At 41.9% G+C, this 19,564-nt stretch overlaps 1 protein-coding gene across 1 annotated transcript; it reads left to right on the plus strand.

The window, feature by feature from the left end:
- The first annotated feature begins 8,771 nt into the window (after positions 1 to 8,771).
- Positions 8,772 to 17,796, plus strand: gbx1.S (gastrulation brain homeobox 1 S homeolog). The gene is made up of 2 exons (XM_018268936.2): positions 8,772 to 13,458; positions 15,692 to 17,796. Exons 1-2 carry the CDS (start codon positions 13,038 to 13,040, stop codon positions 16,198 to 16,200), a joined length of 930 nt encoding a protein of 309 aa, XP_018124425.1. The 5' UTR covers positions 8,772 to 13,037; the 3' UTR covers positions 16,201 to 17,796.
- Positions 17,797 to 19,564: the final 1,768 nt, after the last annotated feature.

The following is a 19,564-nucleotide window of genomic DNA, read 5'->3' on the forward strand; positions in this document are numbered from 1 at the left end:
TGGAATTATAATTATTTGAGGAATCCTTTGATTAAAAACTATTGAACCAGTGAGAAAGCTGAAGATAGAAAAATTTTTTTTGTCAAGAATATGAAATTTTAGTTTGAATTTGTCCCATCCTAGAATTTTCCCAGTTGATGAAGATATAATGTCCTATAGAAAACGTATCCCTTCTTTTTCCAGATAGTATTCATTGGTGACTGATCTGAACATGGGATATCCTTGTTTCTTGTTATAGGTGAGTATGGTGTCAATTTGTAATTCGCTTTATAATGTTTATGTAGTAATCTCCAGACAGCTGTTGTGCCTCTGTATATTGGGTTGTTTTTCAATTCCACTAGTTGCTTTTTGAGTGGTTTATGACGTAACATTAAAATGTTTTCTCCAGTATCAGTTATTGTTTCTAACAATACATTTACACATTTTCCTTTATGATTTACTGTATCCATTCTATTATATATCTTGTTAATGCTGATAAATTGAATGATCTTTTATCCGGTACTCCCAATCCACCATTGATTTTTGGATTTTTTAGTTTCTGTAGGGATATCTTTGGAACTTTTCCTCTCCAGAGGAATCTTGAGAGAAAGGTCTCCAAAGTGTTGATATCTTTATGTTTTAAAAGAAGAGGAAGATTTATGATGGGATAAATGCATTTTGGAAAAGTCATCATATTGTAAAAAGCCGCTTTTCCTTTTAAGTTTAGAGGAATGTTTATCCATTTTTTGCAAAATTTTTTGACACTTTTGATCATTGGCATAATGTTGAGAGAGTACAGTCTGTTTAAGTCAAATGGAATGTAAATGCCTAAATGTTTTCTATAGGATTGTTTTTTCCCGATACCTAATAATGTTAGGATCTTGGTAGAGGTTTGCCCATAATATAAGGATTTGCAAGCTTTTGTGCTACTTTTTCGCTACATCACTAATTAGTGGACTTTCGCCTGGAGACAACTGTTTGAAATATTTTTTGAAACATTTTTTGAAACAATTGTTGACACACTGGACAATTTTTTTCAGCTGGGGTGGGTCTATTTGCCTAATTTAATGTGTATGCATGTTTTGTCTGTATCACCTGACGAAGGGGGAACGCCCTCCGAAACATTGTGTGATGCAATAAACACACCAGGGGTAGGACCCCGGTTTAATTTGCCTCGTGTGCCAGCCTTTTGTTTCTTTGTAGAGGTATGCCCATAAACATTCATGAGTTCAGTTTTTCTAATATTCACTTTAAAACCAGATAAAGATTCAAACATTTGTAAGATAGAGAAGATGTTCTCTATGTTATCATTGGGGTCCTTAACAATAAGAAGTATGTCGCCTGCAAATACCATTCATTTTGATGTAACTTCGTTAAATTTTATCACCGGCAGTGCAGTTGAATTCTTAAGAAATATAATGAGAGCTTCAACAGATATGTTAAACAATAAAGATGAGAGTGGGCCTCCTTGTCTCGCACCTCTTCTTAAATGTATTGTCTCTGACATCTCAACAGAAGCAATTATATGTGTTTTAGGGTAAGAATACAATAGTTGGATTAAATCAATGAGCAAAACCTGGGAACCCGAAAGCAGTAAAGGAGTAAAACAATGTCTACTCTCATTTTTTTAACTCTTGTAAGACTCTTTTGCATTTAATAGGTGAGTTAATTCCATTAACATTCCATGAAATTATTTACATTTTTTCCATTCATAGCATAAATCAGCATTACAAAATTAAAATGTACATACCTGATTGATCTAGTCCCAATAGCATTGAACAACACATCAATATCTCATAACGGAATGAAATTAATAGATAATTCATAAGTAAAATGACGTTTTTTAGGTACAACAAAAAAAACTGTGTATAATATATAAAGCGAAAAAATAACTGTTAACACTATCCATCGTAATGAATATCATCTGTGCAGGAAATTAATTAATTAATTAAACTCAAACTTCACTTTTTTCCTTGAGTGAATAGGAACTTAAACTCTTTTACAGAATTTAAACCAATAGAAGTGCCACTTGTCACCTCACTGCTTGAAAAATTTATTATATAATCCAGTTAAAGCAGTAGGGTATAATAACAAAGATGGTTATGTTCATTTCTGTGAAAGGAGATGAGGATGAAGAACCTGTTTTAGTATCTCTTCTTTTTCAATGGAGTGACTTTTCTAGAAATATGGTAGTCTTGATCTTTATTAGATGTAGATTGTTCGCTGTCATTGGGATATAACATTTCATTTGTATTTTCTTTATTGATTTTCTCTTAGCGTAAGTCCATTTCAAGATGGGTGATAAATATCTCTGCTTCCCTAGGATCATCGAAAGTCTTGATGCCTGATGTCAAAAAGATTTTTAGAATGGCGGGATAAAGCATGGCAAATCTGATATTTAGTCAGAATAAACATTGATATACTCCTGAAAAGGCTTGTCTGTTATTTGACACATTAGGAGAAAAATCTTGAAAAATCTTTTAGATGTTTTGTATGCCTGCAAGATTTTCATCTTATCTGTGTAGTCTAGGAGTTTTATCAATACCGTTCTTGGTTTTTGTGAGTTAATTTCAGAGGGAGCACCAACTCTAAGTGCTCTTTCAATTTTTAATAATGGAATGTCATTTTGTAGATTTAACACTTTGGGAAGCCATTGCGAAATGAGTGTACCAAGAGACTCTTGTTTGTGTTGCTCTGAAATACCAATAAAACCTAAGATATTTCTTCTTGACCTGCTTTCTAAATCTTCGGTTTTGTTTTCTAACTCTTTGACTTTTCTTTGCATGAATAACCCATTATTATTAATGTTAGAAGCATTGCCTTCTAAAGAAGAAACTCTTTCCTCCATTTCCAGAAAATGGTTGTTTTGTGAGGTAATTTGTTCTGTGTCATGGTTGGCACCCTAAATTCATAACCGATGCTAAGCACCCTGTTCTCGGCTCTTGCTTCCGCCTTTAACAGCCGCCTTTCACCTTGAGAGGAGCCCTCGGCTAATTGGATGCTGCCAGGTCTTATTAAGAGAGGTGCAAAGCAAAGGGTTCTGAACAAGCAAAGGGGCTCAATGGTAAAGCAGAAGTCTTTTGGGCAGAAGGTTGCAGTACAAGGCGTAGACAGAAAGTGTAGTCAGATCAGGCTGGATATGGGCAGGCAGAGTACAAGTGGAGTGAAACAGGCAAGGGTCAAACCAGGAGATTAATCAGATGGAATACGGAATAGAGGAGTCAGTTACCAGGCAGGGTCAGGATTTCAGAAGTCAGGATCGTCAGAAGCAGGCAGGGGTCACAACAGGTAGTCAAATCAAAGAATAACAGAAGCTATATTAGCACAGAAGCACCAGGAACTCACAAGGAGATTACCTATAATGGGCAAAGAACACAACACTGACACTCCTTTAAATCCTGTTTGAATTTGGCATGCATCAGCATCACTGTGCCTTTAAGAAGGGACGCACATGCAGCGTGCGCCCATAGGAACCAGCACTGAAGCAGATGAACGTCGTAGTGGGTGTCCCTGACGACCCCCATGAGGGGGGGTCTAATCTCAGTGTTCCTACTGCCGTTTCAATAGACCTCTCTAGTGCAGGATTGATTAAGTTTGCTACTTCTGTAGCTATTTGCTTAAAGTTTAAATCTTCCCACTTATTACATTGTTGCTGAATTGGTACATGCGCGATATCTGTGTAACTCGTGTTCGTCCATCTTGGATTTTACCGTGCTGGTTTTTCTGAGTTTGTTTTCAGGGCTTAAATGTTCCAGAGCTGTGTTCCCTGACTTCCCATTCATAGCAGATGAGTCTCCCGGCATTTTAACTAAGGTTTCGCTGTATTATAGGCAGAGAATTAGCGCTAGTGAGGTATTGGCAGCGGTGTTGCTGTCTGTTCCGTTGCCATACTGGAAGTCTCCCTTCTTAAAGGCGCAGTGATGCTATGGTACTATTCGGTGCTCTCTGTGGATACTATACTGTGTTCTCTATGGTACTATACTGTGTTCTTTATGGAACAATACTGTGTTGTTTGTGGTACTTTACTGTGTTCTCTATGGTACTATACTGTGTTCTCTATGGTACTATACTGTGCTCTCTATGGTACTATACTGTGCTCTCTGTGGATACTATACTGTGTTCTCTATGGTACTATACTGTGCTCTCTGTGGATACTATACTGTGTTCTCTATGGTACTATACTGTGTTCTCTATGGTACTATACTGTGCTCTCTGTGGATACTATACTGTGTTCTCTATGGTACTATACTGTGTTCTTTATGGAACAATACTGTGTTGTTTGTGGTACTTTACTGTGTTCTCTATGGTACTATACTGTGTTCTTTATGGAACAATACTGTGTTGTTTGTGGTACTTTACTGTGTTCTCTATGGTACTATACTGTGTTCTCTATGGTACTATACTGTGTTCTCTATGGTACTATACTGTGTTCTCTATGGTACTATAGTGTGTTCTCTATGGAACAATACTGTGTTGTTTGTGGTACTTTACTGTGTTCTCTATTAAACTATACTGTGTTCTCTATGGTACTTGAGGATAAAATTAATGAGAACACCCATCTATGACAGGTAAAAGCCTGTATACAGGGACAAATTATATAAAAGTAATATCAATTTTAAGACCCCCCAGTTCCCTGATACACAAAGGCTGACGTAAGGCAGATGGGGGAGGAAAGTAGATAAGTGGTTAGAAATAAGAATATTGAGTCAGGCTGACAAAAGGCCAAGAGCCTGCAGACAGAAGACAAATATTTAACATCTCATAAACAAGATTGAAGTGTTGTCTTAAACTGAGAATGCTTATCCACAGTCTGTGTTTAGCAGACAAAGTTTGTCAGGTTTGTGACCTTTGGTATCAAGAAAACATTACCTGATGCTATAGTTATTGTAACATATATTTTAAGAATCTCTTGTGCCTTGTGCCAATGTAGAAGGTGGGGTTTGACTATATATGGCATGTCTGTGTACCCTTTTGCCCTGTAAAATGTAGAAAAGCTTGTGTGAAAGAGGTGTTACTTTGGGAAGCCCTCATGTTACACCTAGGTGCCCACTGTGGTGTAACTACGACAGCTTTTGCCTCATAAAAATATAGATCTTGGTATACAAAATAACAACATATTATACTGTATTCTCTATGGAACTATACAGTGTTCTCTATGGTACTATACTGTGTTCTCTGTGGAACTATACAGTGTTCTCTTTGGAACTATACTGTGTTCTCTGGTACTATACTGTGATCTCTATGGTACTATACTGTGTTCTCCATGGTACTATACTGTGTTCTCTGTGGTACTATACTGTGTTCTCTGTGGTACTATACTGTGTTCTCTATGGTACTATACTATGCTCTCTGTGGTACTATACTGTGTTCTCTATGGTACTATACTGTGTTCTCTATGGTACTATACTGTGTTCTCTGTGGTACTATACTGTGTTCTCTATGGTACTGAACTGTGCAGCCTGTACATGTGCTGTTCTCTGTGGAACTATACAGTGTTCTCTTTGGAACTATACTGTGTTCTCTGGTACTATACTGTGATCTCTATGGTACTATACTGTGTTCTCCATGGTACTATACTGTGTTCTCTGTGGTACTATACTGTGTTCTCTGTGGTACTATACTGTGTTCTCTGTGGTACTATACTGTGTTCTCTATGGTACTATACTGTGTTCTCTATGGTACTATACTGTGTTCTCTGTGGTACTATACTGTGTTCTCTATGGTACTGAACTGTGCAGCCTGTACATGTGCTGGATTATGTCAGTGTGAAACAACTTGCTGCCCCCCTGTGGTCACTGGTTAGAACTATACCTCATGTTCACTTTTATCACCAGCTACACAGGTGCATCATTGCTGCATCACTGTGATTGGTTCCAACTGCTTCAACTCCCTAATAACCACCCAGAGAGACTGACGTGTGGATTGCAAATTGTTGTTGCCATTATTTTGTCACATGTGTTAGAGATGTGTTATTCATGACACTGTTATTAAGTCACCAATAGTTATATTCAGTTCACATTTTTCAACCATTCTTTTCAATAAAGCATTTTGAGAGTTACCTGCTGATGAGTCTCCTAAGGGTAACTTCACACCGGAGCCCCCTCCCGACTTTCAGTTCCCTGGTCCGCTACCCAAATAGTCACACTGCGAGCATGCGCAAACACATCGAATCTCGAAGATGCATGAGTGCGGCAGCGCATTTCATTACTTTAAGTGGTAGCCGGGAGAACAGATCTGGCCCGGCAGGGGCCCATCAGAACCAAGGCCCACTAGGTGTTTTTCCCAGTGTTCTGGTGGCCCAGTCCAACACTGCTGGCTCTTGTCCCCAATTTTCAGCAGCATGGGTGAGACCTGAGTTCCTTCAGAGAAGCCTAACTGTCCATGGTATATCCATGCAGCACCTCTCATGTTTTTTTTTTTTTTAAACTTTTTTTTATTGAGTTTTGTGCAAGATCTAAAATAACAAGGTAACCATAAATAAAATGAATTTTAATAAAGGAAAATAGAGAAAGAAAATAAAAGAAGAAAAAGGGTGGGAGGTAAAGATAGAAAAGGGAGAAGAGGTGGGAGGGATTGGACTGGAATCAAAATCAATAATATAGCATGTTTTATACATACAAACTTCTAGAACACATGAGGGCTATTGGTTTCAGAGTTAAGCACCCAAATAATACATATATATCTATAAACTTGTCTGTACATCCTCTGGCAAAATAGGTGGCTTTATAACAAGGCAAGGCCTTATTGACTAGTTCTTTCCAGGTTTCCAGTGTTGGTATGTCCAGTCGGCTCCATTTCAAGATTATTTGTTTTCTTGCATTTTACAATAGCAGTTGGAGTAGGGTCCTGCTTTCAGCAGAGTTTACAAGACCTCTTGTGAGGTCCAGTAATGCCAGTGCTGGGTCCGGTGGTATTGTGAGGACCAGTAGTTTCGAAATAAATGCAAAAATCTGTATCCAGTAGGCCACAAGTTTGGGGCAGGACCAGACTATATATATCCAGGAGCCCGGGTGACCACGTCTACTTGTACAGTTTAAGCCTCTAGTAGGAGTCAAGCGATTAAGGCATTCAGGGGTTAGATAGGAGCAGTGCAGGAATTTTACTTGGATTAGTTTATCCCTGCTTGCTATTGTGGATTTTGTTAGATGCCGTAAAACTTCCATCCATTTATCAGGGTCTAGTTCTCCAATATCCTGGAGCCATGTTTTATAGCAGTTGAGCACTTGCTTTTCTTTCTTAGCTTCTATGGTCTGGTACATAGTGGAGAGTGGTTAAGGTACTTCCTGTATCTACAGTAGGGGAGTGGTATAACACTTGTAGCCAACAGAGGTACCAGGGACCAATGCCAAATCTCTGTAAAGTCTGAAAGAGGAAGGGCCATTTCTGCATCTACACCCGCTATAGCACTAATTCCCGTGTTGTTGTGTTGTAATTGTAGATGCGTAAATATCCTTCTAATATTAACATATGTAGCACTTGTGGGTATAAACACAGTTTGGTCTGGATGTATTAGGTCTTTCGTGTATGGCTTGAGCCTGTTCACCAAGACCTTGGCCAATATTTATGTGATATTGGATGATATGAGGAGCATTGTAACATATCTTTACCCTTTTTGGGTATTATCGAAATGTAGGCTTTTGACATAGTCAGGTGTGGTACCTCTGCTATTTCGTTTAGTAGTGCATTCAATGGGGGCCCTATCAATAGGAGATGGTGCTTATAAAATTCAGCTGGGAGGCCATCTGGGCAACTGGTATGGCAACTGAACGGCTCCAAAGTATGTTGAGATTTCAGCATCTGTTTCTTCCGTTTTAGAGGTATATAGATCTTGGTAGAATTGTTTGAATGTGTCTTATCAGGCGAGGTTGTGCGATTAGATCTCTGGCAGTGTTTTTTATGAGAGGAACTGTGGCGACATTTCTTTCCTCCATAGCCAGCATTGCTAGAAGTTTGCCAGCTTAGTCACCCATTTCAAAAAATGAGTGTGTTTGTCTCTGTATGTGTGCTTGCGCTTGTTCTACCGTAGCTAGTACAAGGAGTCGTGTAGCCTGCAACCAGTCATTCCTATTCTCTTCTGTAGGATCTGTTATATAGATCTGCTCTTTCCCAGAGGCCTCTGCCTTCAGTGAGTTTAACTTATGAGCTAGGGATTTCTTGGCTTGGAGATATATGTCCCCCTTGCGGCTGTTTTGAATGCATCCCATACTGTATAAACATCTGCTGTATCTGGATTCACTTGCCAATATTGGGCCAAAGCTAGGTGAACTATGGTTTCTACTGTTGTTTCTACTATTGGTGTTTCCCACTCAATGAGGGGGTAACCTCTATATCCTATATGATGGGTCTGGATGTAGCCTGAGTGTTAGTGCTAATGGGGAGCGGTCAGAGATACTTCTCAGTAAATATTCCACTGTCTAGTTTAGGGGAAGGGTCTCGGGTATGGCAAAGGCCATATCTATGTGGGAGGCATTTTGTAGGAGGCTGAATAGCAAGAAAATTCTTTCTTTAGTGGGTGTTTCCACCTCCAGGATTCAAGTGTTGTTACTGGCCCAGTTATCTAAAGGGAGCTTGCTATAATGCAGTCCTGTGAGAGTGTCTAAGGGTGGATGGAGAACTGTGTTGAAGTTGAATTAGTAGGGTTAGGGAAGGGATCAATTCAGCTAGTAGTGTAGTGATGTGAGGTAATATTTGAGTGTCTGCTGCTTGAGATATATATATATATATATATATATATATATATATATATATATATATATATATATATATATATATATATATATATATATATATATATATATATATAGGCAATCGTGATCATAAACTTGCGCTTGTACTATGACGTAGCGCCCATTTGGGTCTTGCTTAACTTGTGCTACCTGAAAACGTACATTTTATGCACTAAAATTGCGACCCCTCTAGGGTATGTTGAGTAAGTGGCTTGAAAGGTCCTGCCTACCCAAGCCCTTTTTAGTGCCATTATCTTTTGCCCAACTAGATGGGTTTATTGTAGGAGTAAGATATCTGGCTTGTGCTTTTTAATGAAGTCAAATATGTGCATTTCAGTTTGGTGCCTAGCCCCCTAAAATTCCATCTGACGATCCTTAATTCTGCCATTTATGTGTTGTGTGCGTTTCGGGAGCAGCTCAATTCCCAAACCCATCATACTGTCCGTCCCTCCCCTAATGGTTATCATAAGAAATGATAGATAGCACCTCTCATTTAGTGTGGGCACAGGTGTATCTGTAACAAGTACATAGGGGTGGGGTACCCTAAAATCAATATTACTCCAGCTAGTATACCTGAAACCTGATCAGGTGCAACTCCAGGTAATTCCCAGTGAATATTCCTTCTCAGGTGGACCCTCGCTGTACTGTTGGAGAAGGGGTAACTCCACTGATTCCACACACAGGATTCTCACAAATACACCTGGGGGCCAGTGGTTCTTTATAAGCAGATGAAACTATTGATGAACATTACATGAATTCTCTCTGGGAGTGCTGACTCACATGGAGCAAGATCTTAGTGAGTAAGTGCTTCAGTGTGAGATGATACACACACAATCCCAGTGATAGTATCACACACCCACAGGTAGAACTCATTGCCTTAGTGACAAAGGTACCAACCTAACTGGTCTCCTTATTGGTGTCTCTGACTGCTCTACTCAATAGCCTTCTCCTGCCTCTTACACCTACACTATTACACATCTATTCTGTCACTTACTTCCCCTACTAGACCCTTCCTCCCTCCCAGGTTCTATGGAGTACACCTCCCTTCCCCCAGCAAGTGAGGGAACCAAAAGAGACCATGTTCATGTTGGCTTTCCTTTTTATAGAATGGAACATTCATTTCATCTACTGGCCAGTTACTGAACTGCCAGGAAAATTCTATAATTCTGGAAAAGGAAACATATGAACACTGGCTAACGTGGCTTCCAGTGAAAGACACACTGAACTTCACCATAGACCCCCTTAGGCAGGAAAACAAAGGTTGATATGTAGCAAAGGAGGGGCTAACAACATCAATTCTTCTGTCCTCCCTTCAGAGATGAAGGAACACAAACCCTGTAATGTCTGCACTAAAGGGGGTGCCTTCAGAAAGCATAAGGCAAATTACATTTAATATAACTATAAAATAAGAGCAACATGGGAACCATTGGGCTTAAGGTTTCCCTTGTCTAGTAATATCCCCTTTCATGCTTGGGTAATTTAAAGGCAAAGTTCTTTTGCACAAAGGACCTTCCTTGGTTACCCAGGAGTTTGGCTTCCTATCAATGTCTCTGGTTTGGGGTGTCCCTCTCTCTGTGTAATACTGAATCCAGTTGTACATAAATACAGGGACGAACTCATGCATGCAAGAGAAGCTCTTCCATATATAAAGTGGGGGAGATAAAATATATGTTTGTACCCAGGAGTTTGGGTTCCTATCAATGTCTGTGGGTTGGGGTGTCCCTCTCCCCATGTAATACTGAATCCAGTTATACATAAATACAGGGAGGTACCCGTGCATGCAAGAGAAGCTCTTCTCATATATAAAGTGAGGGAGATACAATATGTGTTTGTACCCTAACCTGCACATTCAAAAAAAAAAAAAAAAAAAAAGCCGTTGGCGGCGAGGGTCCTCTCTACAAGTTAAAAAAACATGAGCAGGGTTAAAAATTTGATGGGACCATAGGTTTTCAGTGGAACTTGACTTGAAAATTCTCATCAGCAACGGCAGCTTCTTCTCATTTGGTGGCTTCAGCTTCCTTTGGCTGTTTCTTCAGCTCAAATAATAAACTTCTAATCCACCAGGCTTGGAACAACTGTCTCCCCTTAAGCCAGCACTAGTCACAATTTGCTTCTCCCATGTTATCCAGAATCCAGAATAACTCTAAGAGATTCTGTACTTGAGCTGCTTAGCCTAAAGTTCCACAAGCGATTCAGATCTACTACTGCAACCATATCCATATACTCCAAGCAGAATGTCATTGAGCAAATTGAGTGGGATTTATTTATTATAGCCTTTTTATTAAAGTGAGACATAAACACTGAACTTGGTGTCAGTCATTTTGCATATGCAAATCAGAATGTCTGGTCTGGAATTAATACGTTTATAACAATAGAAATCTAGTGAGTTTTATTATTGTTCTATTAGAATACAAATTGGAGCAGAGATGGTAGAAGTATGCAGAGTGCCCCAGGATGTTTTATTGTTAGTTAAGGAAGTCTCCCCATGCTCACTGAGCTGTGCAGAACTTTCCATGCAGCTGGCAGTATATAAGCTTTGCGTATTATATGCTTATCAGGCCAAAGAATTGCTGCAATGTTCTACTGATCCCACAAGAAATCGTATTTTTGTTCAATGATGAGTGTTCCCAGGTGAGAATGATACCCCATATGGCTTTATCTGGGGTTCTCTATGCTGCAAGTCAGCTCTGGCTTTGCATATATGAGACAATGTCAACTAGGAAGCCAGTTGCAAAGCTTTCATAGAAATCTCAACACATTCAACTACTAAAGGCTAAAACCAAGTGGTGTCACTGCCTTATCCAAATCCACAGTTGGAAGGAACGTGACAGTGTGAATGCCAATGTGCTTGGGAAACTTTGTGCCACTCCAGGGTGCCTATATATCATATCTGCACCAGTTACTCTTCTAACATGGCGTTCAGGCTATTCTCAACCCCAAGGTTTCCCTCCATGCTTGTATCTCTTCTTCTGACAAAGGATTTTTGTCCATATCTGTATCTACACTTCCATCATTCTCTATCCATACCTCCTTTTCCACCAATCACTGGACATCTCTGTACCTCATTTCTACCATTCATTGTCCATCTCTGTACCTCCTTTTCCACCAATCACTGTCCATCTCTGTACCTCATTTCTACCGTTCATTGTCCATCTCTGTACCTCCTTTTCCACTAATCACTGTCCATCTCTGTACCTCATTTCTACCATTCATTGTCCATCTCTGTACCTCCTTTTCCACCAAACACTGTCTGTCTCTGTACCTCCTTTCCACCAAACACTGTCCATCTCTGTATTTCATTTTCAGCAATCACTGTCCATCACTGCACCTCCTTTTCCACCATGCATTGTCCATCTCTGAACCTGCTTTCCACAAATCACTGTCCATCACTGAACTTCTTTTCCAACAATCACTCTATATCCATATCTGTATCTCTTTCACCCAAGATCCTATTCATTTGTGTATCTCCTCTCCCACCCAACTATCAGTATATAAATATATCTCCACTCTTACCCAAGGACAGGTCCATATCTGTAGCTTCTATTCAATTGATCACTATGTCTCCATATATCTATATGTTCATATATCTCCTGTTCCCTACAAAAGTATTATGCGTCTCTGCTCTCCCACCCAAGGCTCAGTACTTAAATACTCTAATCAGTAACTTCTCTTCTAATCAAGACAAATGTGACCCTTTATCCTGTTGGATTTAGTCCATATATTGCTTTCTGCTCTGCCCATAGAAACTCGGGGTGCTACTAAATTCATTCAGAAGAAACCCCCTTTTACTCTTTGCTGTTGGGGATCAAAGGGAACATTTGTCTGTCACTGGCAGAAGCACAAGCAGCTCTGCATTATTGTAGCGAACATGAAATTTGGATAAGTCCCAGTTCTATGAGAAGAAGTTCTATATTTTTAACCCAGGGATGAATAAGAAGGTTCTGAGCCAATGAAGACCCCCTGTTCCATGTGTCCCATTTGCAGATGATATTTAGCAATAAATGAGCTGTGGCCCCAGTATTTCTTCTTGTCTGGGCTATGTCACCCCCTGTTCCCCCTCTTGCTGTGAATTCCCAGTCTCTTGGCCAAACTGCAGGGAGAGATAATCAAGAGTCTGAATAAAGAAATGATGCGGAAGGAGTGAAGATGGATTAGCAGTGTCTCCCCCCTTCCTCAGCCCCCTCCCATTGCTGTGACAGAGAGCAGCTCTCACAATCCCTCTCAGAGTCAGAGACCTCTTAGGTGCTCAACACATCGATCCCTGCACAGCCTTCCCCTAGCCCAGCCAGGACCCTGCACCCCAGCATTTGCCCTGGTACTACTCAGTGGAGCATGCAAAGACCTAATAGGGTGGTCAGCACATTCACCATAGACTCTCTGATTGGCAGCCCTCCTGCCCGACAGGGACATGTGCTCTATACTGGGTACCCCATGTTCATGCCATATCGGCCCCTCGTTCTTCCACAGACATTACCCCCCACCCCACTACCCTCTCTTGGACCCTTGACCTCCTTCACTGGGCGCTTGAGCAACACTTTCTGTGCCAGCCTTGGGCAAGGACTCCCTTCCATGGTGGCCCTGACTACTTCCCTCCCCAACTTTCCAGACACTGCAGAGAGTTTCTATTCACAGTCCCAGGAGCTGGCTGCCCCAGGAGGGGGGTCACCAGACTTGGAAGAAAGAGGCAGAGAACCTGCAGCGCAAGGAACCCAGGAACCCAGCTCAGAGGCTACCAAGTACACCTGCCTGCCAGGTAAGGGTGGGGGGAATGCAAGGGTCAGGCAGCCACACTGTATAACATGGAAGGGAGGAGGATAAATACAGTAGCAGTGAGTAGGACCTAAAGAAATCCAACTGAATCTGTGGAATGAGGAAACTATTTCATGTCAGTGACTCCCTTAGCAAGACATGGCTGTGTCACCTCTAAGCACTAACACCAACAGCAGTAATGCTTTAAGTGGCTAGTGGTACAGAAACATGGCTAGCAGGCAGAGAGCTGGGTTGGCTAGTGATGACTACAGGGAGAATATGGCCATGGCTAGACATACAGAGAAATGGCTAGTAATAGACAGAATATGGGAATGGCTAATCATTCAGGCAAAATGGCCTGTGGGCATAAAATTGGAATGGTTAGATAATCATAAAGCATTGTGGCTAATAACCAGAATGCACATAGATGGCCACTTATGGTGTCTAGAAAAATTCTAGTATGCAGCATGTGTAACAATAAAAGCAGTAGCTAGAACAGAAAAACAGCTAGTGACACCAGTGAGGGGCTGGTAGCCAGAATGTGGGGATGGTTAAGAAAAGGCTTGAAGCAGAACAAAACAGACATGTGGCTAGCAGGAGAGAAGGCAAGTGGATGTCAATTTCGCTACTGATACAGTGAATGGCTAGTGGGCAGACTATGGGAATGGCCACTCATACTGGAGACTAGCAGCCACAGTGTGAGAATGGCTAGTCATACAGACAGTGAGTAGGAAAATGTTGGAAAGACTTGGTCAGTATTAGAAAGAATATACAAGACATGGCTAATAGCCCAGATGGCAGATAGTACTGGACTACCAAAAGGTCTCCAACACTCCTGGTCCTGGTTTTATGATGTAGGAAGGGGTCAGAGATCCCACAGGGACCTCAATTATAAAATTATATGTCACATAGTGGCCCCAATAAAAAGTCCACACAACTCACACGACTGTACTGCTGACCAACCCACTCGTGTCTTATTATGCCAAGTCCCACTGATTTACCCACAAATACCTCCCCTTTTGCAGCCCACAAATCTCATTTTCATGTCTATTGTGACCTTCGACTGCAATATCCCCTGATGGTCGCCACTCCAGTGAGAGCTGATCTGCACCAATACCCCTTTCCCATATTCCCCTACTAGTTGCAAACCTAATGGTCACAATGAGGCATTACATACATCATATCTCTCCATTGTCTTTGCACCTTTACTATACAAATGCTCTATTAGATTGGATTTCTGATAAGCTGTGATTAGGACCTACTAATGTCCCTGCTGACATGAGCATGGGTCCCCTATCAGCCAAACCTTGTCCTGTAACAAAAATTGCAAACTCCGAGACCCAGAGTTCTGGGCTTTACACAAGGGGAACATTCCCCAGGGCCATAAGGAGAGCATACCATTGAGTAAAGTAATTTAGGTATGGGGAAGGCCCTTCATAAGAAAGCACAAAGTGGAGAACCCCAATTCAGCGTTAATTAGGGCCTCTATTTCTCTCAAATCAAGATTTCCAGATTAAGACTTAAAGGGAGTCCTAAGTGTCAGTACTATCGCATATCAGTTTGCTGCCCCAGTGGAAGTTCCAACTCACGTGATACTGAGCTTCCATAGACTGCAGCTCATTCATGTGGATTCACAATTCTAATTGGGCAAATGCCAAGCTTTATAGCCTGTTTACAATGGGGTGGGGAGTTCTGAACAGTATCACAAATTCATTCATTTTAAGATTTTTTTTTCTTTGCCTTGGTGGTTTTAGAATGTCCAATAGTTCTGTTGAGGGGTTTCCTTCAGCACAGAAATAGAGGAGCACATTGTGTTTGCCCCTTGGTAGCACATGAAAGTTCATCAACATCTAGTTTGAATTCATTCTTTCCATCACATGATCCACCACCATGGTCAGGTACCACCATAACTAAAAGCCAAGGCATTGCACCCATAACTCAGATCCTGCTGAAAATGTGTTATTAGCACCAATGACAAGGTCATCTTCCATGCAACTGTAATGGCAGAGACACAGGAGAGTGACCAAGGTAGACTTTGCCTATATCTGAATCCAATCTACTAGAATAATTGTTTTCCAGAGGGTAGGAAGAGCATTCTATAAACTTGCAGTTCTCATTTTGACAGAGGGGGGTGCATATTTGTGTGAGATGATCTTATTGTGTTCATGCCTTTTAAAGGTTGGGTACAACTCAAATATGAGCAGCCCTTATCTCACCAATCATTTTTCTGCCATCAGGAGATGAGAAGCTGGACAGCTCCGATGAGGACAAGGTAGACGGCAAAGCCTCAGAAACAGGCTGCAGTGACCATGAGGAAGAGAGCTTGGGGGGGAGTTGTGATGAGAGCATTCCTGATGGAGTAGGAAGTTCTCCAAGGCTTAGAAACAAAGGGAAGGGCACCAGTCAAGCCTCAATGGTGGAAGGAGCTGGAACCCCAGGGAAGGGCCGGAGGAGGAGGACGGCATTCACCAGTGAGCAGCTCCTGGAACTGGAGAAAGAGTTTCACTGCAAGAAATACCTGTCCCTCACTGAGAGGTCTCAGATCGCCCACACTCTGAAGCTCAGTGAGGTGCAAGTCAAGATCTGGTTTCAGAACCGTAGGGCTAAGTGGAAACGTATTAAAGCTGGAAACGTCAGCAATCGGGCCGGGGAGCCTATCCGAAACCCCAAAATTGTGGTGCCCATCCCAGTGCATGTCAACTGCTTTGCTGTCAGGACACAACAAATGGATGGTGTACACCCTTAGAACCACGGAAGGGAAAAGTGAGCCACGGTTGATGGTTTGGGAGACTTTAGCCAATTGGGGTTGGCCCAGCTGTACATAGTTCCTATATAAATGGATTATATGGGCCAGGGAGATGACAATTACAAAACAGAACATTACAGACAAAACCAATACGTCAATCCCAGGAATTTTATAAACCAATAAATGCTGATCATAATCATTTATTTATATAGCACCAGCCAACTACTGCTTTACACGAATTTATGACAAACAGGGATCTAAGAATGTGTTAATAAACAAGGGCCCAGCTCACAAGAGCTTGCAATCTAAAGGGCTTGGTTTATAGAAACAAATTGAATTGATTTAGGATTCTTTAATGTCTGAGCAATCAAAATACTTTGAATATTGATGTCTTAACAGGTGAAAGATTATGGAGTGTTGGAAGGTTTGGAATGTTTGAAAGGAAGGGGAGAGTATTCCAGAGACAGGGAGAAGCTGGATAGAGTTCCAGAGACAGGGAAAAGCCGGAAAGAGAGATCCAGAGACAACAAGAAGCCGGAGAGAGTTACAGAGACAGTGAGAAGCTGGAGAGAGTTCTAGAGATGGGGAGAAGCTGGACAGAGAGTTCTAGAGATGGGGAGAAGCTGGACAGAGAGTTCCAGAGACAGGGAGAAGCTGGGGAGAGAGTGCTGTGCATGTTAGGTGCAGGGGGTTATACTCAGTACTGTGCATTTCAGGGATGACAGTGTGTTTCTGGCTGGGTAATGATGGAGATGGGAATGTGGATGACACTTGTCATTGCTTAAGTGCTAATGAATCTCTCACTACTTGTAATCAGTGTATCCTGCCAGCGGGGTGATTACTGCGTCTCCCAGGGACTTGTGTCATGGAGGGGGAAATGATCCTCACTGATAATTAATCTATATCCCTCAAAGCAACAATATTCTCCTTATCTCACTGCCACCTTCTGGGCTTCTCTCCTAATTTCCCTATTGGTGTCCCATCATCCCCAACATACTACTTATAGGGACCCCCAGAAGTACTGTCTGACCTGCCAGATATAAATATACATGTATTACACACACAGCTGATTCCTCAGATTAATAGGAACCCCAATACTGTGTCTGTGTGATATTAAAGGGGAAATATCCCTCCTCCTCCCCTGTGTGACATGAGCTCAGTCATTTGGGGGGGTATGTAGGAAAGGGGGGACAGATATAAATAAACACATATTATTGTTACACACACAGCTGATTCCTCAGATTGATACGAACCCCAATACCGTGTCTGTGTGATATTAAAGGGGAAATATCCCTCCTCCTCCCCTGTGTGACATGAGCTCAGTCAGTTGGGGGGTATGTAGAAAAGGGGGGACAGATATAAATAAACACATATTATTGTTACACACAGAGCTGATTCCTCAGATTGATAGGAACCCCAATACTGTGTCTGTGATATTAACAGTGAAATATCCCTCCCCTGTGTGACATGAGCTCAGTCAGTTGGGGGTATGTAGAAAAGGGGGGACAGATATAAATATACATGTGTTATTGTTACACACACAGCCGATTCCTCAGATTGATATGAACCCCGATACTGTGTCTGTGTGATATTAAAGTGAAAGTCCATCTCATTCTGTCAGAACAAAGTAATGAAGGAAGTCGCTTGCTTTCAGTCAAACACTGCGCTTGCGCACACACCCCAACTGCTTGACGGTGCTTAGAGGAAGGGGCATCTGCGCAGGAGTGGGGTGCAGGTGGGAAGGAGCGACATTGCATCATGTGTTGCTATGGGCTCTATAGAGGTGGAGAGTGACAGAACGATGCAGCTGTCCAACTGTCACTCTCTCACTCCTAGTCACGTGATTCGCTGCCAGGGTTAGTGCAGGAGATATGGGCAGGTATGAACTCATACAGGGTTAATGAGTAATTTATAGGCCTGCCAGGGGTACAGAGGGAGATGTGGGTGGTAGGGAATAAAATCTTTATGAGGTGCCATTAAATTGATACAGTGGCCTTATCCACTTCATCACCAAACCCCCAAAGAAACATCTTTTTTTACATTGTTGGAGTGGCAGCATCAGGAATGAAGAAGCGCAAGGTGCTCCAGTATTTTACTACAGACACTTCAGTGTCAGACAAGGGAGTGACCCGTGGGTTCTGCCACTGCCCTGGAGCACCCACAGCACTGAGAGTCAGCCAATCACACACCACTCCCCAACATGTAGCTCTTCCCCAGTACATTCCTCCAAGCCACTGCATGTACAATCCCCCCAACATTTTGGAAATAGAAAGAGGGACAAAACAATTTGGCAGGTTGTTTCTTTGCTTATTTTAAATAAAAGATATAAGTGCTGTGGGTTGAGCTGTGAAAATCAGGACTGTCCTGCGAAAAACGGGACAGTTGGGAGGTTTGCATGTAAATCTTCTTTCCCTTGCTGCTGCCTGCACCCGCCACAACCTTCTCCCTCACCAAGTGCATATGGGCCCCCATCAGGGGGGGCACAGCAGAAAGAACCGAAGAACAAAGCCAAAGAATCTGCCATCGCCCGAGGACAAGGAACAAGAACCAAAGGTAAGTTCCACTGAACCCCAATGGGTTTCTTTTTCATTAAACCCCTGGCACCAATGTTTTTTTTTTATTTTCTATGAGGGCCACTGACCACCAATGTTTTTTTTATTTTCTATGAGGGCCACTGACCACCAATGTTTTTTTTATTTTCTATGGGGGCCACTGACCACCAATGTTTTTATTTTCTATGGGGGCCACTGACTGTTACAGCACAAAGCTGTGAGAGGACGTGGGCATAGGGTAGGACTCACAAACAAAACTCCTTTTAGGGAATGAGCCCTTTATTTAGCATGGCAACTTCACGTAACAGGTAGCCAGAATGCATTCAATGAGTCTGTAGGAGGATAATGTCAGGGTTGGGCACTGCTGGTCACTGGACCATGTGGGTACGGCTGTGATGGTTACAGCTGGGCAGTCTCTGTGAACTTCCATTTGTATAAAAAGACTAACAAATTGGAATTCTTAACAGCCACCTTTGTAAGCCAGAAAGGGAACAGCCCCTGTCGTAAATGCAGAACAGGGTGTCCTTCTGCCAACCACAAAGGCAGCTTCCACAAGGGCCAATCACATGATAGGCCAGTCGTGCCATTATAAGGACCAATCCGACCATGAATTATAATGGCGCCAATCACAACTAATACTGCTGGGCCAATGGGGTGCCATTTGGGGAGCATGCCCAGTTTAGTCTGAATGTAGGATCCAGACAGTACACATCTCTTGGGGTCATCTATGTGTATTGAGTTACAGAGGGTGCTGGTTTATTTGCCCTCACAGTAGGGGTCCCTTACCAAAGAATGCAGGTCTGGCTATTCAA

This window comes from Xenopus laevis, chromosome 6S (assembly GCF_017654675.1).
Source record: "Xenopus laevis strain J_2021 chromosome 6S, Xenopus_laevis_v10.1, whole genome shotgun sequence".
Taxonomy (NCBI): Eukaryota; Metazoa; Chordata; class Amphibia; order Anura; family Pipidae; genus Xenopus; species Xenopus laevis.

Coding starts and splice junctions, on each gene's coding strand:
- gbx1.S (XM_018268936.2), top strand. CDS start 13,038: ATGCAAAGACCTAATAGGGTGGTCAGCACATTCACCATAGACTCTCTG. Junction 13,459..15,691: donor CAAGTACACCTGCCTGCCAG/GTAAGGGTGGGG, acceptor TTCTGCCATCAG/GAGATGAGAAGCTGGACAGC.